This window comes from Callithrix jacchus, chromosome 12, assembly GCF_049354715.1.
Source record: "Callithrix jacchus isolate 240 chromosome 12, calJac240_pri, whole genome shotgun sequence".
Classification (NCBI taxonomy): Eukaryota; Metazoa; Chordata; class Mammalia; order Primates; family Cebidae; genus Callithrix; species Callithrix jacchus.
Window position 1 is genome coordinate 40,428,281 of NC_133513.1, and position 22,347 is coordinate 40,450,627.

Sequence of the window (22,347 nt, forward strand, 5' to 3'; positions counted from 1 at the left end):
CCTCCCTGGACCTCCATTGCCCCACCTGGAACACCTGCTTCCCAGGAGAAAGGATGAGCAGGCACTCCTAAAGCCGGTCCGGGGCAAAGAGGGAAGGGATTCCCTTGGTGACCTCTGGGAACATGGGGCATTAGGAGAAAGGGTGTGAAGTTTGACACCGGAGATCCCTCACTGGGCCGACTTCGGGCGTGGCATCCCAGGCACTCACAGATCACTGGTCCTCCCTCGCCCCAGGGTCCGGGCCTGGGGCGGCGCTGGCCGGGGCGGGCGGGCGGCGGGCAAGACTCTACCTGCGCGCGTGCCGGGCATTCCAGCCGCCGCCGCGCCTCCGCGCCGGGGCGCGCCATGGGCCTGATGCCGGCCGCGCGGGCCTTCTCCGGGTGCCGCGCCTGCCCGCGGCCGCCCTGCCGTCTGCCCGCCTGCTGCGCGCCCGCCGCCTCAGGTAGGGGCGGGACAGGATGCGGGCGCCACCAGGTCCGCTGGAGAAGTGGCGTCTCCAGGCCAGAGAGGCGCTGGAACCCGGACTGGCGCTGCGGGCGAGGAGAGCGCCGCGCATGCGCCTCGAGGGGGTCGGCAGGGAGCCTGGGGGAGTTTGGGTGTCACCGCGGATCCAGTGCAGCCGGACGGTTCCCAGGGGGCGGGGGTAGTGCGTGTCCGAGGGAAGAGGCAGAGGCCGAATCTCCTGCTGGCGGTGAGCGGCCCGCGCGTAGAGATGAGGACTTTGAGTCTGGAAAGGGGGCAGGGACTTGCAAAGGATCCCTCCTCACCCCCCACTATGGAGGGGACCCAGCAGGATCCGAGTCCGGGGCTCAGAACCCAAGCCTCTCTGGGCCACAGGAAGGGGTGTGGGACCGGCGCCTCCAGGAGGAGGGAATCACTTCTGCCCTGGGGCAGGCTGCCCAGAACAGGACCCCTCCAGGTGAGCTTAGCCTCTGCTGTGCTCCTCCAGGCCGGAACGGGTAGGGAGCGGGGGCATTTTCAGCTGTGCTGGCTGGCTGGTGGGTCTTCTTGCTTACAGCCTTGGGGGCAATTCTGAGGCTCTCTAGTACCTAGCGCAGAGCCTGGAAGTGTAGAGTTGGCCGGCCAGTGAGTCCCTGCCCTGAGGGCAAAGGGCGTGGTGATTGCATGGAGGATGACGGGTGTTGGGGTGCGGGGGACCAGAGAGCAGGAAGGTCGGGAGCCAAGAGGGAAACTGGAATGACCCAAAGTTTGGGAGTCTAGAGAGAATTTTAGAATTATTTTCTTCATTGTGCCTCTTCCCTGACTGTGGCCTTGCCCACTCCTGAAAAAGAGTAAAGAGCAGGCATATGACTGAAGCAGACCGGCTATGAGCTCTGCTCTGCTCTGCTCTGGGATCAGCTGCAAAAGGGAATCCCAGTCCTCCCTTCCCTGCTGTGGCCTTGGGGGTGGGACTCAGGGGCAGGCAGAGCCTGTCCAGGAGTTGACCCTGCAAGGTCAGAGAAAGCCGCACTTCAAAGCACCTCCTCCCCAGTGCCTAGTGTGGTTGATCTCCTGTGGACACTCACACCCTAGAAGGTGGCAAAGCCCAGCTCAGAGAGGCTGAGGACAGTGCCCAGGGTCATAGAGGACGAGGATTGCAGCCAGCAGACTGCTCTGCCTGGGCTTCCTCTCCCGTGTGGGATTCCAGGGGAGGGGAGTGAAGGATGGGTTTGCCAGGGGGATGCTGGCAGAGGATGCCCAGCAGCAGGTTCATCAAGAGGAGAGGCAGCCTCTGCCAGTTTTGCCTGCAGTGTCAGAGCCAGTGCTCTGTGAACATCACAGGCTGGGACCTCGAGGAACCCACACGATGGCTGAGTTTCCAGGGAGCTGACAAACCTGCTAGAACTAGTTCTTGGCAAGGCTCCCCTCCAAGTATTCCAGGAGGGCTGAGGGAGTTCATTCAGGAGGGGGCAGGCCCTGCCAGGCTCCCCTAGAGAGACCCTGGTTGTGGGGAGGGGTGGGTGGGGCCCTTGATGTGGAAGCCAGGCCCAGAAGCCCCAGGACCTGGTGCCTTCCCCAGAAGGGCTACAGGGAAGGAAGCCTCTTGGGAGTCCGAGGCTGGAATGAAGCCCTCCCACAGCTTCTGACAGCTCCTTTCCATGAGTTCCCAGTGGCCAGCTGGGAATCTGGGGCCAGTCTATGGCCTGGTGGTGCCTGGGGGCTGGGCCTCAGGGAAGTCTAACCTTCAAAACACCCGCTAAAGACAGGTGTGATCATCCCATTTTATAGATGTCATAGACGGAGAGACTGAGCCCCAGGAGAGGGAGGCAACTCCGATTCTCAGTGGGTTAGCCAGGAGATGCAGCAGACCAATACTGGTGCAGATCCAGAATCTTTGTCTCTGTGACCTTTGGCCTTGAGCATCATCTACTTGCCTGTGTCCCCACCCAAGCCCCACCATGCCCAAGCAGGGTGCTGCCAACCATACCCCCTCAGCCCTGCCCTCCAACCCCCACGGTCCTCTGTCATGTGCCGCAACCCCTCCGGGCTGCCCGTCTCCTGCTCATCTTTAAGACATTGATTTCAGACATCATTTCCTCCTGAACCTGTTCTCTCTAGAAGTGCCCAGGACCTTGTGGATGTCCTTTTCCTGGCTTTTCCAACCCTGTTTTGGGAAAGTGGTCAGGAAGGCCCCATGGGGCAACAGAGGGTTAGTGGTTGTGCTGGGGCTGGGAGCTGCCTGGATATGCTGGCACTGTGTGACCAGCAGGCTGGCCCAGGCTCTGCACTCCTAGGGGCTGGAGGAAGGAGTGGTGCAGGGCCTTCCTTGCCTGCCTGCCAAGTTTAGGCTTTATCCTGAGAACAGTGTTAAAGGCAGCAGGGGAGGCCCCAGGGGGATTTATATGTTTATGGCCCTTGGGCAAGGCAGCTCTCTAATTCCTAGAGCAGGGCCAGACACAAAGTACAGGGGTGATGGAAAGGTGGATAAACAGACCCACAGCAGGGGTCCTAGGGGCAGGAGATGGGACAGCAGGCAGGGCTGGAGCCAAGAGATGGCTAGGTGGAATTACCCATGCTCCATGGGCCTCCAGAGAGAATTTTGGAATTTTTTCCTGGGGTCTCTTCCTTGACTGTGGCCTTCAGTCAGCTGTGAGCTGAGGGTGGAGCTGAAAGCTGTGAGTTGGGATGGGAGGCCGCCCCGGAGAGTGTGGTCCCCTCCTTCACTGGTTCTCTTTGGCCTCGGCTGCAAGCCCAGCATGTGGCCCTGGGCAGGCCAGCAACCCTGCAGGGGGGAGTGTCCTCACAATGTCTGGAGTAGTGGCAGTCAGGGCTGTGACAGGGGAGGGAAAGCTGAAGGGAGGGTCTAGGGCAGCTCTCCTAAGAGGACTTCTGAGTTTTTTTTTCCAGGGCTAGTAGGAAATTTGCCCAGACTGAAGAGGAAAGTGGCACTAGGGAGAAGGCCCTGCCCCCTCCAGCCCCACAAGGCAGATGGATTTGTGCCACTCAAGCAGTGGGCAGAGCTGGAGAAAAGGTGACGTGTGTGTGTGTGGATGGGAGCAGGAGGCAGGCAGCGGGCACCAGGTCCACTGCCAGGCCAGCCCCTCCCCTCACGGGACTGTCTGCCTTTGGGCACTTCCTCCCGGGTACCCTCTGGCTGCCCATTTGAGGTCCCAGCAGAGGTCTCTGGTCCCGAGAGGTCTGGCTTCCCATTGCTACCTTTCCTACTTATCCTGGCCCCAGTGTCCTTGGGGCACGTCTGTGCCCCAGAGGTCAAAGCAGAAGAGCTGAACGAACACCTGGCAAGACCACATGAGTGGAACATGGGCTAGGTTGGAAGCAATAGGGGATGGTGGGGACTGCAGAGAACTGGCCCGTGTGTGTGCTATCACAGATGCCACTGAGCTCTTCAGCTGTTGCTTTTTTGGAACTCAGGCCTGGTGTCACCATGTCTGGATTTTTTAAGAGAAGCTGGGAATCCAGATTTATGTATAAAATTTCCTGATTGTAAATAACTAATTTAAAAATGGTTCAAACATCATACGAGCCAAACAGGCACATCTGTGGACCTATGTGGCCCATTGTTGGTCATCCGTTGTTGAGCCCTGACTGAGGTGAGAGAGAGCAGGGGCTCAGTGTCCCTGGACCAGCCCAGGCCATACTTGGGCTGGTAGAAAGGCCAGGACACTGTCAGTGGTGAGCCCCAGAGCCTCCTCAGACTGACTTCTTAGAGGTGCCCCAGGCAGCTAGCAGGCCAAGCGTGCAGCAGGGTCACCCCCTGTGCTCAAGGCTCATGAATGGCCCCTTGGGCCCCACTTATGTGCAGGGGTGACTGGTCTCGCCCACCGGGTCCCAGGCGGCAGCAGCTTTCCCTTCGTATTAGTATTGTGACCTCTGCCTGTTGTCCCTCCACAGGACCCACGTTCTCAGGAACAGCTGGTGCTGAGTTGAGGGATGCCTCACATAGGTATCTCTGGACCAGTATGGGCGCCAAGTAGTGGTGTGACCAAGTGCATTCTCTATACCTGGATCCTGACTGCCTGGGTTGGAACCTTGTCCCTGTCATGCATGCTGAGTGTATTTGTGTACATTCTTAAGCCCCCATGCCTCTCAGTTCAAACACACCACAAGCTGAACAGGCAAAAGTCAAGATAATGATGATGATGGTTACGGTGATAGTGACAGTCCCCAAGTTATCAAGATGGGAAGGATTAAATGTGCTGATGGGTGTAAAATGCTCAGAACCACCTGGCACCACAGCACCGTGTGTAGCTACATCGGCACTCTCCTCACTCTCACAGGCACCCCACCTGTGCATACTCGTGCACACACAAGCCCACGTACATACATATGCACATACCTTTGCAAGCCCACACCCAGCGCATGTGCACACATGTTCACATACAAGCCCACACTACATGCACACATGTGCACACACACTTCTCGCTAAAACATTGCTGGCATCCAGCAGGTGTAGCCCACATGGGCATGTGTTCTCAAAGGAAGAGTCTACCTTTCAGGTTTTATACACTTAATTTTTGGGTCAAGCAGGGTGAGGAGGAACATTTACTGTGTCCTGCTCTGTGCCAGGCACTGTATCAGGGACTGATATATCTTATTCCAAAATAGCCCCTGTGTTGGGGAGCTAAGTAGCACAAATGGAGCTCCACTTTTAGCTGGCTCAGTGCCCAGGTCTCTGGGAAGTCCCATGCCTGGACATGGAGCTTTGGCATCGTGTCCCTGGAACAGCCCACAAGCCACCCTGTAGGGAAGGTCTCTGCACAGTGGGTGTGAATAGTGTCAGGGACTCCAAAGAGTCAGGAACTCAGCTTGAAAGCTGAGAGGCTGGCAGAAGTCTGTTTCTCCTGTTACTGTACCGTGGTATAGACAGCTTTGTGGTTCTCCACTCCTTGCTTTCTTTGCCTGGGCTGCCAGGAACCTCTTAGACTGGTGATAAATTTAGTTTTCATAGATTTTCTCTGAAGTTACTCTGCCTCCTTCCCCTCTCCCTCTATTCCTCATCTGGTATCTTGTCATGTATCGTTTTAGATCATTCTCTCTCTGATTTCTTTTTTTTCTTTTTGCTAATGTTATTTAAGAGTAGCATGCAGAAAAGTATACAAGTCATAAGTGTACAGTTCCGTGAATTTTCTCAAGTGGGACATAACTGTGTAAGCCGTGCCGGGGGAGACATGGCGTTACCAGAACCCCAGAAGACGTTGAGCCCCTCCCAGTCACTGACCCACCAAGGCGACGGTGCCCTGGCCTAACAGCACAGATGAGTCTGGGCCTTCGTTAACTTTACATAAATAGAGTCATGCAGTGTGCACTCTGGGGTTTGGCTTCTTTCGTTTCTGATGATGTTTTTTGTTTTCTAATTTTTTAAATTTTTCATAAAATACACCTAACATAAAACATCCTGTCTTCATCATTTTTAAAGCACACAGTTCAGCAGCATTACGTTCATTCAAATTATTGTGCAGCCACCAGCTGTCTCCATCTCCACAACACTTTCCATCTTGCAAAGCTGAGACTCTGCCCATTCAATTCTAACTTCCATCTCCCCGGCCCCAGCGCCTTCAGCCACCATTCTACTTTGTGTCTCTGTGAATTTGACTACTCCAGGCTCTACATATAAGAGGAATCACACAGTATTTGTCCTTTTGTGAATGATTTACACATGATGTTCTCCAGGTTTGCCCATGTTGTAGCATGGGTCTGAATTTCCCTCCTTTTTAAGGCCGAATCAGTTTCCACTGTATGCAAATACCGTGTCTTGCTTCTTCATTTATTCACTGATAGACACATGGCTTGCTTCTGTGTTTCAGCTACTGTGAATAATGCCGCTGTGAACCTGAGTGTGCAAGTATCTCTTTGAGACCTTACTTTTAATTATTTTAGGTATATACCCAGGGGATGGATTACTGGTGATTCTAGTTTTAATTTTTTGAGGAACTGCCATGCTGTTTTCCACAGCAACTGCCATCTTATCATCCTTCCAACAGTGCACAAGGAAGGGTTTCTCCACCTCCTTGCCAACACTTGTAACTATCTGTTCTTTTAACAGTAGCCATCCTAGTGAGGTGGGATCAGATAGTGGTTTGGATTTGCATGTGCCTGATGATGATTGATGCTGAGTCATGACTATGGTTTTCATATTACTGTGTCTGTCTTGTCCGGTGAGCTGTGCCTCATTTATTCTCATTGCTGCACAGTGTTCCATGGTAAGAACAGAATACAGGAGATATACTGGTTCTGCTGGTGATGGGCATTGGATGGCTTCTGATTTGGAATGGCTGCAAAACCAATCAATGACATGCATAATGCACACTCCCTGAGGGCCATTTGCTCCTGGCTTGGGCAAGCTCCAGGGGCCAGGTCACGCCACCAGCCCACTGCTCCCTCCTGCTGTCTGTCCACAGGCAGCTCAGGGCCCAGCCTTCTAGTGTGCGTCCTTCCGGTGTCAAATTTGCTTCCTGGGGAGGAGCCACTTTTAGCCCCAACAGTGCACCTGCCCTCCATCGTCCCAAGCACCCACCACTGAACTGGGTGGTGGAGGGTGTGACTAGCTCCTCTCTGTTCTCAGGGATCTTTGGGCAGCGCCTGGAGGACACAGTCCACCACGAGCAGAAGTATGGCCCCCGCCTGGCACCACTGCTGGTGGAGCAGTGTGTGGACTTCATCCGGGAGCGTGGGCTCACTGAGGAGGGGCTATTCCGCATGCCAGGCCAGGCCAACCTGGTGAGGGACCTGCAGGATTCCTTCGACTGTGGGGAGAAGCCACTGTTTGACAGGTGAGCTCATGATTGGGGTGATGTAGAGCCACTTGTTCATTCCTCCTGCAGGGCACACCCTCACCCTGCCAGCCTGGGGTCCCCTCTCAGATCTGTCTCTTGGCCATTCTTCCTCCAGTGACCTACTGCCAGGCTCTATTGGTGGCAAGATGACATAGCAGCTCGGCTTCCTTCCTCTTGGGTTCTGGGGACAGGGGAGCAAGTCTTCTGTACCTGCCCTGGGACCATGTCCATCCTACCCATCATGGGGGCTTACCCAGGCCCTGGATCACCCTGGGTGGAGCCAACTATACCCTAGCGCAGGGCTGTTTGGGGACTCTGTTTCCCTTGACAGTGCCCCCACCCATCATGGGGCAGGTTTTCATAGAGTTCTTCCCGCATCAAGAAAACCTACCTTCCAGAGGCTTCCACCGTGTCTTCTTGGATCTGCCCCAGGACCCACAGGCAGCCCTGGCCTCTCCTCTGGGGACAGAACACTCAGCCCCTCAGCTTCTTTTCAGGCCCAACACTGTGGCCAGGGGAGGTGTCTCCTCTCCTTAGATGGAGAGGATTGACCACTGTTCCCCAGAGATGTTCTGCCCAGGGAAGTACGGGAGACCCTTCAACCAGAGCTTTATGAAGCTCCATCCCAATACCGAGTTCAGTGAACTTGTGGTCCATTCTGAACCTCTGCCAGCCAGGCCTCTTCCATCCTATGTCTTATGTGGCCCAGTGTTAGGGTTGGAGATTGCTTCAAATAATGTCGCCTGGGTAGAGCCTGGGAACTAGGACTTTTGGAAGCTCTCCAGGATCAGATGCTCTGCCACCCTAATGCCTGATGCTACCTGGGGGCTTCTGCAGATCTCGCCACTCCCCTACTCAAACTGCTGGGGCTCTCTGGAGTGGCGCAGGCCATCTGAGCCTCACCCACCATGCCAGGTTTCCACCTGGGCACACCTGCTCTCCCAAGGTGTGGTTCCTGGTGTGCTCAGCCTCCTTTCCCCACTTGGCCTGCCTGCTGAATTCCCCTGGAAAGGCAGCTGGCGCCCGCAGGGTGTGTTCCATGCAGACCTGATTCTCAGCCTCCCAACAGCCTGGGGCAGCCTTCCCTATGTCTTGGAGGGTCTCTCCTGTCTGCCTTCTCCCTCTCTGGCCCCTTCTATGCTGTTTTTGGAATTGTCTCTGAGGGCCATCTCCACAGTGGGCATATTAGCCTTGTTCCTCCACCCCCATCTCTGTGTGACCCCATACTGCCACGGTGGCCCTGGGCTTTGGTTCCCTCTTCCTTTAGAAACTCCTCCTTGGGTATCTGAGGCCATCCTTCCCGCTTTTTGCCATTACCATGACAGCTCCTCTGGCTCTGCATCTGTACCCACAGAGGGCCCCTCCCCCCGCTTCCCCCAGACAGAGGACCCCCTCCCTGCCCCCACCTCCCTGGTGGAGGGCCCCCGTCCCTATCCACCCAGGACGGAGGGCCCCTTTCCCACCCACCCCCAATGGAGGGCGCCCTTCCCACCCACCCCCAACAGATGAGCCCCTCCTCACCCACTTCCGACAGAGGATCTTGGGATGGAGCTCTCTCCTCCAGGCCATAGCCTGCCCGCTTGCTGGGGTATTGGCTTCTATGCTGCACCTTCCCCACAAAGCCCCCTCCTCACTTTCCTGCTCATCTCTATAAGAAGGTACCTTTTAGCCCCAGGTCCCAGGCTTCTCTCCCATTAAAGCCTCCCAGGCCTGGAAGCCTCAGTGCCTGGAGCTGCCCCATACCTGTCCCTTCCCAACACACTGTCCCCTGCACACTGGGCTGTCCATCTCGCAGGCAGCCACCTCACTGCTGAGTGCTGAGGACAGCCTCCTCTGTGCCGGAGCCAGGGGCTGCATGGACTCCTGGCTGCCAGGCTCTTTTTACTCCCTCAGCTGCTATCCTTTCTGGATGGATGCTGGTGTTAGTGTGGGCAGGAGGGGGTCCCTGAGAAGGGAGAGGTGATGAGGAACCTGCAGATGGAGGGTTGCCTCAGTGAGGGCTGCCCTGACCACCAGGACCAGTTTGGCCCCAGGGCAGGCACCTCATCTGCTGACCAACTGCTGCCCTCTCTGCCTCGCAACCCCCACCTCTGCCTGCAGTAGTGTCACTGCATGCTGGGAGGGCCACAGGCTGTGGGGAGGCACCCACAGGGCCACAGGCTGTGCAGAGTTCTCCTTGGGTGCTTGTTAGAGGAGGGAAGGGGACAGCAGTTTAGGGAAAAGTCTCAAGAAAAGGCCTGGAAACAGCTGTTAAAAGTACTGCAGTGGGGAAGGACGGAGAGGGGAGGAAGGGAGTGGCAAGGAAAGGAAGTAAGAGTTTGGTGATGAGCGGATGGGAGGCTGGACAGGGCTGAGCAGCAAGACCTTGTGGGGCAGGGATGTAGCTCTGGAGGTCTGCAGAGGAGGGGCAGCTCTGTCCACTTGCCCAGGGCGGAAGCTCTCCCGTCCCTCCAGTTGCAGAAAAGGGGAAGACCTGGGCTGGCTCCCAACCATACTTCCCTGCCTCCTGACCCTCCCCTAATCTCTCTTGCTCTACTCAGGCTGCCTTTGAAGGCATGGGGCCCCAGTGGAGAAGGGGCTGCTGGGCTCAAGCCTGGGTACCCAGGGCAGTTGGCCAGGAACGTGGCCCTGGAGAAGGCCGCCAAGGGTGTGGCAGTTGCAAGCCTGGCTGGAGAGGGAAGCGGGGGTGGAGTGGGGGCTGCCTGGACCCAGCCAGATCAAGAGCCACTGAGCCTCAGCAACGAGGGGCCCCAGGTATAATTGGGATGCACAGGGACACATGGAACCCCAGAATTCCAAATATGAGGGCCAGAAGGCACTTATCTCAGCGAGCCCAGCCTGGGATTCAGCCAGGGCCAGGTGATAGCATAAAGGCACAGCCACAGTCTCCTGGCCCTGGGCTCATCTTTCCTGCTGGAAATGCAGTCCAGGGCCCTAGGCAAGTAGACAAACTACCTTGGGCCTGTATACTGCTTGGAATGCAAGCTCTGAGGAGATGCCAAGGCTCTTGTATAGGACCTCAACTGCAGACCCCACATGGGACCCAGGGAAGGACTGTGCCAGGCCTAGTGCCACTGCCACCCATGGCTGGTCTACTTCAGCCTTGGCAGCTCCGAGCCAGAGCAGGAGACTGAGGCCTGGAGTGGACTCCTGGGGCACTGGAGAGGGGGTGATGAGCTTAGAAGCCTAGGTGTCCCCATTGTGGACAGGAAGAGAGGAAAGGGCCTGACCTCTGACCTGTTCCTGCTGTTGGTCCTTGGATACCTGTTCCCCGACAAGGAGTCAGCAGCCCTGCTTGGTGGGAGCTTTGATGCAGCTCTTCCCACTCCAACCAAGGTCAAGTACAGCAGGGTGGGCAAGCTCGGGCTGGGGCTGGCAGCACCTACAGAGGGCCTGCAAGACAGCTATTCCTACTGGAGAGCTGGCAGCTCCCAGGCTCCCACATCGTCTTGCAGGGGACCTTGGAATGGCCACCAGGCCTGTAGAAGGAGCCCCCAGCCCATTTCCCAGGGCCCTCCCCTGCGCAACCTGACGTACATCACACTTGATTCCTCTGGTCCAGGGCAGCTGCTAGTGTGGAGCAGCTGTGCTTTGCAGGGTCCTGTGGCTTTGCAGCACCTGGAGTCCCGTGCAGTCTATGCAGAACAGGAGCAGGTCCTGGATGGACTGACACAGACATGAAACTCAGGGGTTCTGAACGGGTGCCTGGGCATGGTGGGTTGTCCCTGAGCTGGAACTCCTGGCCATGGATCCTTAGTTGCCCCTCCCTCAGCTCTACCCACTGTTCCCAGAAGCAGCATGGGCCCTTCCTCCACCAGGGCAGCTGACCACAGATGCAGCCCCAGTGTGCCCAAGCATGCATCTGAGACCAGAGGCTGCCCCTTGGCAACAGGGGGGTGCCAGTCACTCCTGAGATTTCCTGGCATCTCAGGCCTCACACACCTGTCCTCTTCTTCCCCCCAACTCCCCAGCACAACAGACGTGCACACGGTGGCCTCCCTGCTGAAGCTCTACCTTCGGGAGCTCCCTGAGCCCGTGGTCCCCTTCGCCAGGTACGAGGACTTCCTCAGCTGCGCCCAGCTGCTCACCAAGGACGAGGGGGAGGTCAGTGGCTCCTGAGAAATGGGCTGGCTGGGTGGCGGCCTGTAGAGTCAGGACACAGACTCTGATTTTCATGAATTTTCATGGCACATGGATCCTGTGGAGGCCTGCTTTGTGTGGGGGGTGTGGTGGGGGCCTGGAGCATCCTGCTTGGGTTAGGGAGGGGCCAGGGCATCCTGCTGTCTGGAGCCATACCTGTATGCGGCCTTGGTCCCTGGGAGGGGCTGGTCCGGGGGTGACCAGCTCTGGCCACTCACACTCCCCACACCCAACTCAGGCCACTCAGGCCTGTCATGGGCTCAGAAACAGGGAGATCTTTTATATATGTCTCATTTCCTTCCCAAAAGAATTTAAGCTGGCTCCCAAGACAGATGGGCCAGCCCTCCTGTCCCCGCCCCTACAGGTTCGAGTCTGCAGCCCCAGGTGGCTCAGGGCCAGCTAAGGACTGTTCGCCTCCCCTGAGGCCCTGTGGGAGATGAGGGCTCATTATCTGGCAAATATTTGTGTCTTGATAAGTGAGCTGAGTGCTAGCCCTGACATTCCTCCACTGTGGCCAGCATAGGCTCACCCCTCACACCAGCTACCTGGAAGAAAGTTAGCTTCCTAGGAGGTCACAGCTGGACCCTGGACACTCCTTGAGGGGAGGGGGAGGTGGTGGAGCCCTCTGGTCCATTGGAGCTGGGTCACCGTAGCCCCCACCTCCCTTCTCCTTGCTTACCCCTCCTCGCAGTCAGAGAAGGGCCAGGGGCCTCATTCCTGGTGTTTGTTTGAAATTCTGTTCTTCATTCCTAAGGGCACTCTGGAGTTGGCTAAACAAGTGAGCAACCTTCCTCAGGCCAATTACAACCTGCTCAGATACATCTGCAAGTAAGTGGTGTGGCAGGAGGGAACCATGCTTTCCTGCACTGGCTCTGCGTCATCCCCCAACCCCACTGTGAGACACACAACTCTTCCTTGTTGGGTGGGGGGAGCCTGAGTCATTCCCCCTCCCCTGCTCCCCACAGAGCCTCACCCAGCACGGATGCAGCAGGGAGTGGAAAAGCACAGACCCTGAGCAGGTGGTTTTAAGCAGTCCTGGGTAGATAATTCCAGAAGGAACATACCGTCTGTCCCTCCTGGGCACCTCTCACCATCCTGTTCCCCCAGGCATCTGCCTCTTGACCCCAACCCTTCATGTATCCCTAACCTGGATGCTGAGAAGGGGCATGTAGGGCTGGTGCTAACTGGGGTCTGGGACTTCCCAGAATCTGCACCCACTGTAGTGTGGAGAGTCATGTGTCCACCTTCCACACAAATAGGGTGGGCCCTTGTCCCAGTGACCTTTATGGCCCTCTCGGACACCAGGGGAATCCTGCCCTCATTGAGCCTGGCAGAGGCAGGCTGCACCCAGTGGGCAAAAGCCTGCAGGCAGCAAGGCTCAGCAGGGGTGGGGCGGGGCATCCAGGCTGCTCCCAGGAGACTGGGCATCAGAACTTGCTTCTTTGAGGACTGCTGCTTCCTTACTTTGCAGGTTTCTGGATGAAGTTCAAGCGTACTCAAATGTCAACAAGATGAGTGTCCAGAACCTGGCAACTGTCTTTGGACCTAACATTCTGCGGCCACAGGTTGAGGACCCAGTAACCATCATGGAAGGTAAGGAGGAGGTGTACCTGGCGTCCCTGGGTGCTGCTGGGTCTTGGCCCATCTTGGTCTGGGGCAAGTCCTTGGAACCAGGTTGGCCCAGGGCCAGGCCGGCAGGAGGGGTGGCTCAGGCAGCACATCTCCACCTCTGGGGACTTGGCAGGAGCCTCTGCAGACCTCACCCTGCCACCCCCATAAGGTCCAGCTGTAAGACAAAAGGGAACTTTGCAGCAGCAGGTCACCGGGTATAATTAGAATGACCAGGGGTTTCTGTGGATAGAAGAGGCTGGAGGGATGGGAGAGGCCAGCACTCTTGCCCTTGAACACATACAGACATGTTTGCTTTCCTTTTATAATCACACCATTGTCATAGGTTCCTAGGTGTCAGCTTTGCAAACCCTGGATAATTTCTCTATGATAAATGACAATAAGTGATTAAAAATAGCAGGAACAGCAGCTGCTTTCAGTAAAGCTTCTGCTACGTGCTTTGTTGGTATCTCCTCATTTCAGGCTTTACAACCAGCCTGGGACGTGGTAATCAGCCCCAACTTTACAGATGAGGAAACAGGCCAGGAGAGGCGAGGGGACTAAGCAGAGGCCAGTCAGCTAGACTTAGCAAAGGGCACAGATGTAGGCTGCCATGGAAAAGAGAGCACACCTCATAGGGCCCATGGAACACTGTCCCCTGTGGAGGATGCACGAGACACGTGCTGTTCAGACAGGAAGTCCACAGCTGAGGCTGTTCTGGCCCCTATCCCATGTCCAGAGACATGATGGGGTGCTTTTGCTAAGTCCCCTCTTTGGCCTGCCTTGGCTGGGTCTCCCACCCCAGGACCCCACCAGGCCAGGAAAACACAAGCTCCCACCTGCCGGGTGGTATAGATGCTCAAGGGGGAGGCCTGCCCTGCCTGCTTCTTGGAATTCCTGCATCACCTAAGTTCTTGGCCTCAGAATTCTTTCCTTGACTTCTTCCAGGATTCCTAGTCAACTTCAATGGGAGAGTCCACCCTGGCACTCAGCCCTCCTTCCCACCCAGGGGGCCTCCTAGCATCTGGTCTTTGTGGTGAGGGTGTTGGGAGGGAATGCGGCTGCTGGGTAGATGCTATGATCCTTCCCGCACTGCCCACCTCCACTGCAGGCCCCACCCCACCACCACAAGAACTGAGTCCCCAGGACTGGGGGTTGCATCGCAGGTCTTGGCCTAGAGATGGGGGATTGTGTGTGTGTGTGTGTGTGAGATTCTATGTGTGTGGGATTCTAGGGGGTGGGCAGGGTGCACTGTGTGTGCAATTGTTTGTAGGGGGCTTTGGGGAGGTTGGGGAGGGTGTGTTGTGTATGTGTGTGTGATTCTGGGTAGTGGGCATTGTATGTGTGTTGTGTGTTGAGGGGATTTGGGGAGGCTGGGGGGTGCATTGTGTGTGTATGCACTTGTGTATGCATATGGGCTTTGGGAAAGCTGGGCAGAGTGCATTGTACATGCAATTTATGTGTGTGGGATTTTGGGGAGTGTGCATTTTATATGTGATTGTGTGTTGGGGGGATTTGGGGAAGTTGGGTGGGTGCATTGTTTGTGCAATTGTCTGTGTGTGATTTTGGGGGTGGGTGGAGTGCACTGTATGTGTGATTGTGGGGGGAGGTATTTTTGGGGGTGGGTGGGTGCACTGTGTGTGCCCCCACACAGAAAGGGCTCTATTCCCTGTGCCACAGCCCTGTGCTCCCAGAGTGTGGACATTCAGGCATGGCTTGTCAGCAGCATGGGGGTGGGGGGGAGCGGGAGTGGTAACATGGGGCAGCCAAGAGAGTTCTGGCATCTCAACTCCCAGTTTCCAGTTCCAACCTGCCACCTGCTCATCCTGCAGCCCTGGTGCCTGCCCCCTCACCCCACCCCAGCTGGAGGGCGCGGGCGCGGGCAGTGTTTCCTCACTGCTTGCAGCTCTGTGCCTGAGGAAGGCGGTTCTGTAGCCCCATCTGGCTGTCCTGCCTGGAGTTGGAGCCGTGTGTGGTCCTTTCCTCTGGGTGGTTGAAGGCTCTTTTGAGGGGCAGCCTGGCTCTGGGGACAGGACCAGCTCCCACAAAGCTGTAGCTTCCCCATGATTGGCAGAGCGACCCTGGGCCGGGCCTCTGGCAGCAAGGCCTCTCTCTGCCTCTCTTCCCGCAGGCACTTCCCTCATCCAGCACCTGATGACCGTCCTCATCCGCAAACACAGCCAGTTCTTCACGGCGCCCACCCCGGAAGGGCCTAACTCCACACGCGGAGGCCAGCAGTGCGCAGTGGGGTGGGGCTCCGAAGAGGTCACCAGGGACAGCCAGGGAGAGCCCGGTGGCCCTGGCCTGCCCACACACAGGACCTCTTCCCTGGATGGGGCGGCCGTGGCGGTACTCTCCAGAACCGCCCGCACGGGGCCGGGGAGCCGGTGCAGCCCTGGGAAGAAGGTGCAGACCCTGCCCAGTTGGAAGTCCTCATTCCGGCAGCCGGCGTCCCGGTCAGGAAGCCCGAAGCGGGGCGGCTCGTCCCTGGAGGTGCCCATCATCTCCTCTGGCGGGAACTGGCTCATGAACGGGCTGTCCTCCCTGCGCGGCCACCGCCGAGCCTCGTCGGGAGACCGGCTCAAGGACTCAGGCTCTGTGCAGAGACTCTCCACCTACGACAATGTGCCCCCTGCGGGCTTGGTTCCCGGCACGCCCCGCGTGGCTAGCATGGCGTGGTCGGGGGCCTCGTCCAGCGAGTCATCGGCTGGGGGCTCGTTCAGCAGCTGCACGGCCTGCCGCGCCAGCGACTCCTCCCGCAGCTCCTTGCACACCGAATGGGCCCTGGAGCCCTCCCCGCTCCCCAGCAGCAGCGAGGACCCCAAGTCCCTGGACCTGGGCCACAGCCTGGACGAGGCGGGGACCGGTGCCAGCAACAGTGAGCCGGGCAGCCCCACCCGGGAGCATGCGCGCCGCTCTGAGGCCCTGCAGGGGCTGGTCGCGGAGCTCAGGGCCGAGCTGTGCCGCCAGCGGACTGAGTACGAGAGGAGTGTGAAAAGGTAACATGCTGCCACGTGGAGCCTCTTGTGACTGGGTGGAGCCTGCCGGAGATCTGTGCTCTTGGCACGTGGGCGTCAGCCCCTGACCTCCCTGCCGCTGGCCCTGGAAGCCAGCTTCAGAGAGGGGAATCCTAGCTCTGGGAAAGCCCTGGGGCTGGCAGGCTTGGCACGCAGTCAGCTTGGCACACAGTCAGCACTGTGGAGACCTGCTGACTCTACGTGAGTGGGAATGCCCGCCCAGCCAGGGGAACTTGGCTGCAGAGGTGGGAGCAGAGTTGGTGTGCAGTCCGCAGCCAGGGAGGGGCGGCCCCTGGAGGCAGGTCCTAGTTGTGTCCCAGTACAGGGGCCCATAGCCTGGATGCTGGGCCCTGGGAAGTGCCCAGGACCCAGGCCAGCTAGGCGGGAAGTGAGAACCCCTTCCTGGATGGGATCAGAATCCAGTTTCCCTGCTAAACCAAGCCCTTGTGACTGCCCTGGTCACGGGATTGTTATGCTGCACCCTGAGGCTTGCAAGCTCATTCATAAAGGGGTGGAGTTCCTGCCTCCCACCATGACTGGGGTTCCCCTCTGCAGTGAGGAGCCTCAGCTCTTGGAGGCTGTGTTCTCAGCGCTGGGGGCTTCCCTCAGCATCTCAGATTTCTTGGCCCATCGGGCTGCAGGTCCCTGTTAGCTGGCTGACCTGTGCACCTGGGTCGCACACGCTAGCAGGGGCTTCCTTTTTCCATCAGAGGCAGTGGATGGAGGTGGAAGGCAGTCCTGCTGCCCACTGAGCCTGTGATTTCCACTGGGAGTTGCAATGACAGCCCTTGCCCTTTTGCTCTGCTGACAGCTGTTCCCTGGGTGCTAGAGAGTGCCAGGCATGTACATGCACTGTGCCTGCAACAGGAAGAGATGGGAGAGGGACCTTGAGCACAGAGGCCCCTGCCATGGGGGTGGTTACAGCAGGCAGTGCCTGAGTCAGGGCTGGAAGGACCCATAGGATGGAGCCGAGAAAAAAAATAGCATCAGTAAAACCCACGGGCCTCCAGAAATATAGTGGAAGAAGCTAACTGCTTTGGATGAGCTCACAGGCCAAATTACAGGGCACGTGGGAACTCTCACCATGGAGAAGGCTGGGCTGGACCAGCTGCAGCTGTCATGTGCAGAGTGCCTGGAACTCTTCTGACCTGCTCCAAGGTGTGGTTTCTCAAGGAAGATGCAGGGGTGTTGGATTCCGGGTCAGACTGCCTGGGTTCTAGTCCCAGCTCCACCTGGGATTGGCTGAGTGTCCCTGGCAGGATCTTTGGGCCCTGGTGTGACCACGCCTGTTTGTCCTGAGTGTTAAGTGACTCACAGTGGATGGGAGCACTCAGGAGCCTTTGCTGCTTGCATTAACTCCTGCCTGCTGGGCTGGAGGTAAGATGAGGTTCCCAGAGGCGGAGGGACAGCAGTGGTAGCCCTTGTGGAGTGACTGTCCTCGATAGCAAAGTGGTCTGGGCTGTTGTCTTGGTTAGAGGGAGGGTCTAGAGTGAGGAGGGTCTCTGAGCACAGGAAGGCAGGTAAGGGCATTAGCACCTGTCCCGTCCAGCAGGGGACCGGGAGTGTGCATCCTGTTCTCTGCATGTATGGAGCCATCGGGAGGTGGGGTGAGGCTGGCCTTTGTCCTGACTCCCAGGACCCCAGTCGGATCCCCTCCCCAAGGCCCTTCTGGGGAGTTACCTTCCTTCATGCATTCCCAAAAGAGAGCCTGTTGTCTGTGAAGTACCAGACGCTGTGCAGGTGGCCACAGCTGTGGCCAAAACTGATAAAAATTTCTGCCTGCATTCTTATTTGGGTTGCAGGGAGCCAAAGGCCTGATAGGTATGATACATTTCAAAAAATGCATGGTGTGTTAAAAGGGAGATGAAGGAGGAGAACATAGAGCAATGTGGAGGGGAGTGGAGAGGAGCCTCAGGGTAGAGGGTTGGAGGGCGCTGGGGAGGGGACCAGCACTGAGCCCAAGACCCAGGCAAGTGGAGAGAGTCGGGGCTGGGGACTAGATATGTGTGAGGTGGGCCAATGGGTGGGGTCTTTTGGCCTGGGCAATGCTCTGGTTTTTCCTGAGATGAGAATGAAGTGAGAAGCTGATGGTCTTGGCACTTTGGGCACTTTGACAGGTGCACCTGGGTGCCATGCCAAGCAGAGCTTGCCAGGGACAAGGACAGAACAGACCAATTAGGAGGTGTGGGGGTCCAGGCCTGATCTGTGGGGGGCGTGGTCCTAAGGGGCAACAGTTGGAGGTGGGGGAAGCGGCTAGATCCTGAGCATATTTTGAAGGTAGGGCCAAAAGGCTTTGCTACTGATCAGATATGGGGCCCAGAAAAATAATGGGCTTCGGGGAGGACATCATCACTCAGCTGAGCAGCTGGAGGAAGATGCTCACCAAGAGGGTGCATCAGGGCTGCGAGAGAGTGGTCTGGAGATGAGGGTCAGGAGCTCAGTTCTGACCCTTTGAGTTGGAGATGCTGATGAAATGGTTCAGAGTCATCAATGTGTAATTGGGGCCTGGAGTCTTGAGCCCGGCAGAGAAGGAAGGGGAGGGCTTCAGGCTTGAGACCAGAGGAGGCAGTGGGGAGGAAGGGGACTTCTCTGACAGTTGCCTGTGCTCCTGGCGGGGAGGGCTCAGGCCATGCTCCCAGCTCAGTGATGAGGATGGAGGCCTCATTCTGGTGGGGCAGGGAATCTGTATTTGTTTCTCATGCACCGTGTACCAGCCGCTGTGCTGGTTCCCTGGTGTCTTTCAGTCCATGGTTACTGGTGCTCTGAGAAGCGGTCACCCTCTGCATTTCAGTGTGCCTGTGTCCTGGCCACAGCCATGTGGGTCAGTGGTCACCAGGCTGGGCCCTAAACTCCCGAATGTTCTCAGGTGCTGGGCTCAGGTGTCTTTTTGGACAGACAGAAGCTGGTCATATGGTCAAACAGATGCCTGTGCCAACCTTGGCACACTGCAGCATGAACCTGCATGGAAATGTGTGGTATAGGCTCTGGTGGCACACAGATGCACCATTGTGACCTGCTGGGGAGGACCACAGGAAGCAGCATCGTGGAGGGGCGCTTGAGCTGAATGTGATGGGTGAGCAGGAATGGAAGTGACCACCCTGCAGGATCTCCTTTGGGTTGCCACGTGTGGCTGGACCGTGGGGACGGTGTGGGAGCTGCAGGGAGCTGCGGGAGGGGAGGCTGCAGCACAAGAGCAAAGGCTAGGGGACAGCCTAAGTCCCAACCCTCCCCATGCAGGGCATGCTGTTCTGGCCAGCTGGCAAGCCATCCCATACTGCGCTGGAGGGGCAAATGAGGACTCAGGGAGGCTCTGAAGGCACGGGTCCTCATGGTGATTTCAGGATCACAGGCCTAGGGGAGCTATGGAAGGGGGCAGTTTGCTCACAGGTGAAGTACTGGGGTTCTGGTGAGGAGCAGATGAGTTGGGGTGTCCTCTGCCACTGAGCTGTGGTGTCCTCCACTGCCATGGCCTAACCTGGGCCCCCTCACTCCACAGCGAGCACAAGCAGGGCTACACCCATGGGATAGTGAACCCAGCCCTCAGAATCTCAAACAGCATCTCTCCTTGACTTTTCAGAATGGAAGAAGGGAGTGCAGACCTGAGAAAACGAATGTCTCGGTTAGAAGAAGAACTGGACCAGGAAAAGAAAAAGTACACCATGCTGGAAATAAAGCTGCGGAACTCCGAGCGGGCGCGGGAGGACGCAGAGAGGAGGAACCAGCTGTTGCAGAAGGAGATGGAGGAGTTTTTTTCTACCTTAGGAAACTTGACTGTTGGGGCAAAAGGTACCAGGGCCCCAAAGTAAAAGGAATGGCAGAGCTCACTTCTGTGCCACATCTGCTGATCTCCAGCCATGCTCAGAGTCAGAAGCCTCTGTGTCTCCAGAGGGGCCAGGTGCTCCAGAGCCAGCTGGAGAGAGATCCTGATACTCCTGTGGGGACTGTCAGGACCCCACACAGACCAGGTGGGATCTAGATGCTGCTCCAACTGTGCAGCTCCCGGTGAGGATCAGAAGGGGATGGTACTAAGAGCAGTGCTTATCCAGGAAATGTCCCCCATGGCCACAGAAATGGAGGGCACCCAGGATCCGGGCAGCTGCCAGCAACAGTTAGCTTTCTTTATTAAATGTGCTCACAAAGCACGGTGCCTTGCTACCTGGCTCATTTTTCATGTCACACAATACAGGGCTTCTCAGGTGACCCTGTTTCTCCAAGGGCTGGGAGCACCCTGAGGAGCGCCCGGGTGGAACAGCAAGGGCATCGTGAAGTGGATATGAAGCCCCGGAGGGACAGCAGCCTTGTGCTTTCAGCTCGCTCGTCTGGGTGCTGAAGGTGGGATGCCTTTCCTCACTCTCCCTGCCCCCCAGCCTTCTGGACCTCTGCAGCTAATTTCTGTCTTAGGAGGTCCCCTGGGCCTTCCACCATGGCCCCAGCTCTGCTCCAGGGCCACAGCCTGAGTGGGCACCCAGTGCCGGTGCTGTGCCTGGGCGAGGTGTGAGCAAGTGTGGCCACCCTGCAGGAGGGCTGAGCCAAGGCCATGGGAAGCGCCTGTTTCTGGTCCTCCAGGTGCCCATGCCTCACCCTGGGCCCCTGCCTGGCTCCCTTTCAGAACCCCCTTCCCTGCTGTTCACCTCACTCCTCTGGTTCATCCTCAGACTTCAAGACTCTATTAGGGCAAATCCCTCCAGAAAGCCTTTCCCATTCACAGGGCACCCAGGCCAGGCCCGGCTCAGCTGGAGCTCCCTCAGGAGGCAGCACAGCAGTGCCTCTGGGCTCAGTCACCTCTTCCCCTCATGGTGGCCTGATATGTGGCTGGCCCCATGCCGCCCCTCAGCAGTAACCTGTAGGGGTTTGCTCGGGGAGTGGTGGGCACCAAAGCACCCAGTTTCTGACCACAGCCTCTAGAATGTCACTCAGGCCCAACCAGCCCCACCTAGAACTTTGCCCACACAGCCTGATGCTTTAAATGCCAGGGGCCTAGTGCTCCCAGGAAATGCTGGCTTCCCACCAGGAAGGCAGGCCCACAGGGCGAGACAGAGTGGTTCCCACAGTGTGGCCAGCTACCCACCATCTCCGGGCAGCTACCAGGAGGTAGGCACCTGCCTGGGGCCCTCAGCAGCATTGAGATCTGGGTGCTGGAGCTTGGGAGGGGCTGGGGAGAGTGGTGTCTGTCTTTGCTCAGCTGCTGCCATTGCGAGCCAGCTGTCTGGGTGATGGGATTTTCCCCTGGGGTTGAGATGCCGCCCTCCCCTCTATTCAAGGAGAAGAGAATACGAGGTGACTTTGAGTCCTCACAGCAACCCAACAAAGTAGGAAATTGGCCCTATTCTCCATATTTAGAGGAGAAACTGAGGCTTGGAGAAATCGGGTGGGTACAGAGGTGCGTTCTGATGACCCTGTTGAGTTTTCTTGCCCCAGCCCTGGAATTCTGATTTTGACCTGGAGAGAAAATGCCACCAGGCTATCAAAGGAGCAGAGGAGACTGAAATGGGTTTCCCATGATGAAACGAAGCTTGTCTGGCTCAGCCACTAATCCTGGCAAAGGCTCAGGCTCCTGCCGAGTTCACAGTAGGGATAGGAGTTCATGAACGCCTGAGCCACGTCTGCCACCTGCTGGCCGAGTAGGATCTGCAAACGCAGTTCTTATCTCAAAATGAACTGAAATTACTCAGTTCTGTTTTCCAATCTCTAGGTAACCAGCACCAGGCACCTTGTCTGTAAAACATCTGACTTGACTGTCAGGCACACTGAGTGACTGAGGCCATCGGGGCTGGTGGCGGGGGGGCTCTAGTATCCCACCCCTACCCCCTTCTCTCAATTGAGTTACATTTGCTGAATCTGTTCCCAAACTGACAGATTCCCACTGTGCTACTGTAATGACATCATTTAATATGAAGTAGACCCATGAATTATGAACATGAAATGGCAGGGAACTGATTCATCGAAACCCTGGAACACTTTAGACAGACTCAGTAGAAGCACGCTTCTAAAAAATGTTCTCAAATTAAGTATGGATGAATGAGACATGCAATAGCGAGAAATCAGCTGAACCTGGGATTCTGCTTCCGAACACTTCAACGGTGTCATAAAACTTGTGTTCGACTTTAAAGAATACTGGAAATTGTGGATGTCTCATACCAAAAAAGAGTTGGCTTTTATTAAAAGAATAATATGAGTGTACATGTTCTTTAAAGTTAAAATACAATTTTAATGGTATGTGTGTGAAACAGAAATAGGAAGAGAGAAGAGGAAGATTCCTTGTCTTAATTGGCTTTTGAGTGATGCACCAGGAATGAATCATATTCCTGAAATAATTTTGGAATGGAACTCATATATCCATGTTTCCC

At 56.9% G+C, this 22,347-nt stretch overlaps 1 protein-coding gene across 14 annotated transcripts in view; it reads left to right on the forward strand.

The window, feature by feature from the left end:
* Positions 1-22,178, forward strand: part of ARHGAP22 (Rho GTPase activating protein 22) — a 228,674-nt gene extending 206,496 nt beyond the window's left edge. For 13 of the 14 annotated variants that reach the window (XM_035267720.3, XM_035267723.3, XM_035267727.3 and 10 more), the window contains 6 exons: positions 7,025-7,232; positions 11,207-11,339; positions 12,130-12,203; positions 12,847-12,968; positions 15,115-15,982; positions 19,578-22,178. In XM_035267720.3, coding sequence (XP_035123611.1) covers positions 7,025-7,232; positions 11,207-11,339; positions 12,130-12,203; positions 12,847-12,968; positions 15,115-15,982; positions 19,578-19,806 — 1,634 coding nt within the window. In that variant the 3' untranslated portion in view covers positions 19,807-22,178. The remainder of the gene's footprint in view (positions 1-7,024; positions 7,233-11,206; positions 11,340-12,129; positions 12,204-12,846; positions 12,969-15,114; positions 15,983-19,577) is intronic. The other variant, XR_013524830.1, reaches the window with a different exon arrangement.
* Positions 22,179-22,347: the final 169 nt, after the last annotated feature.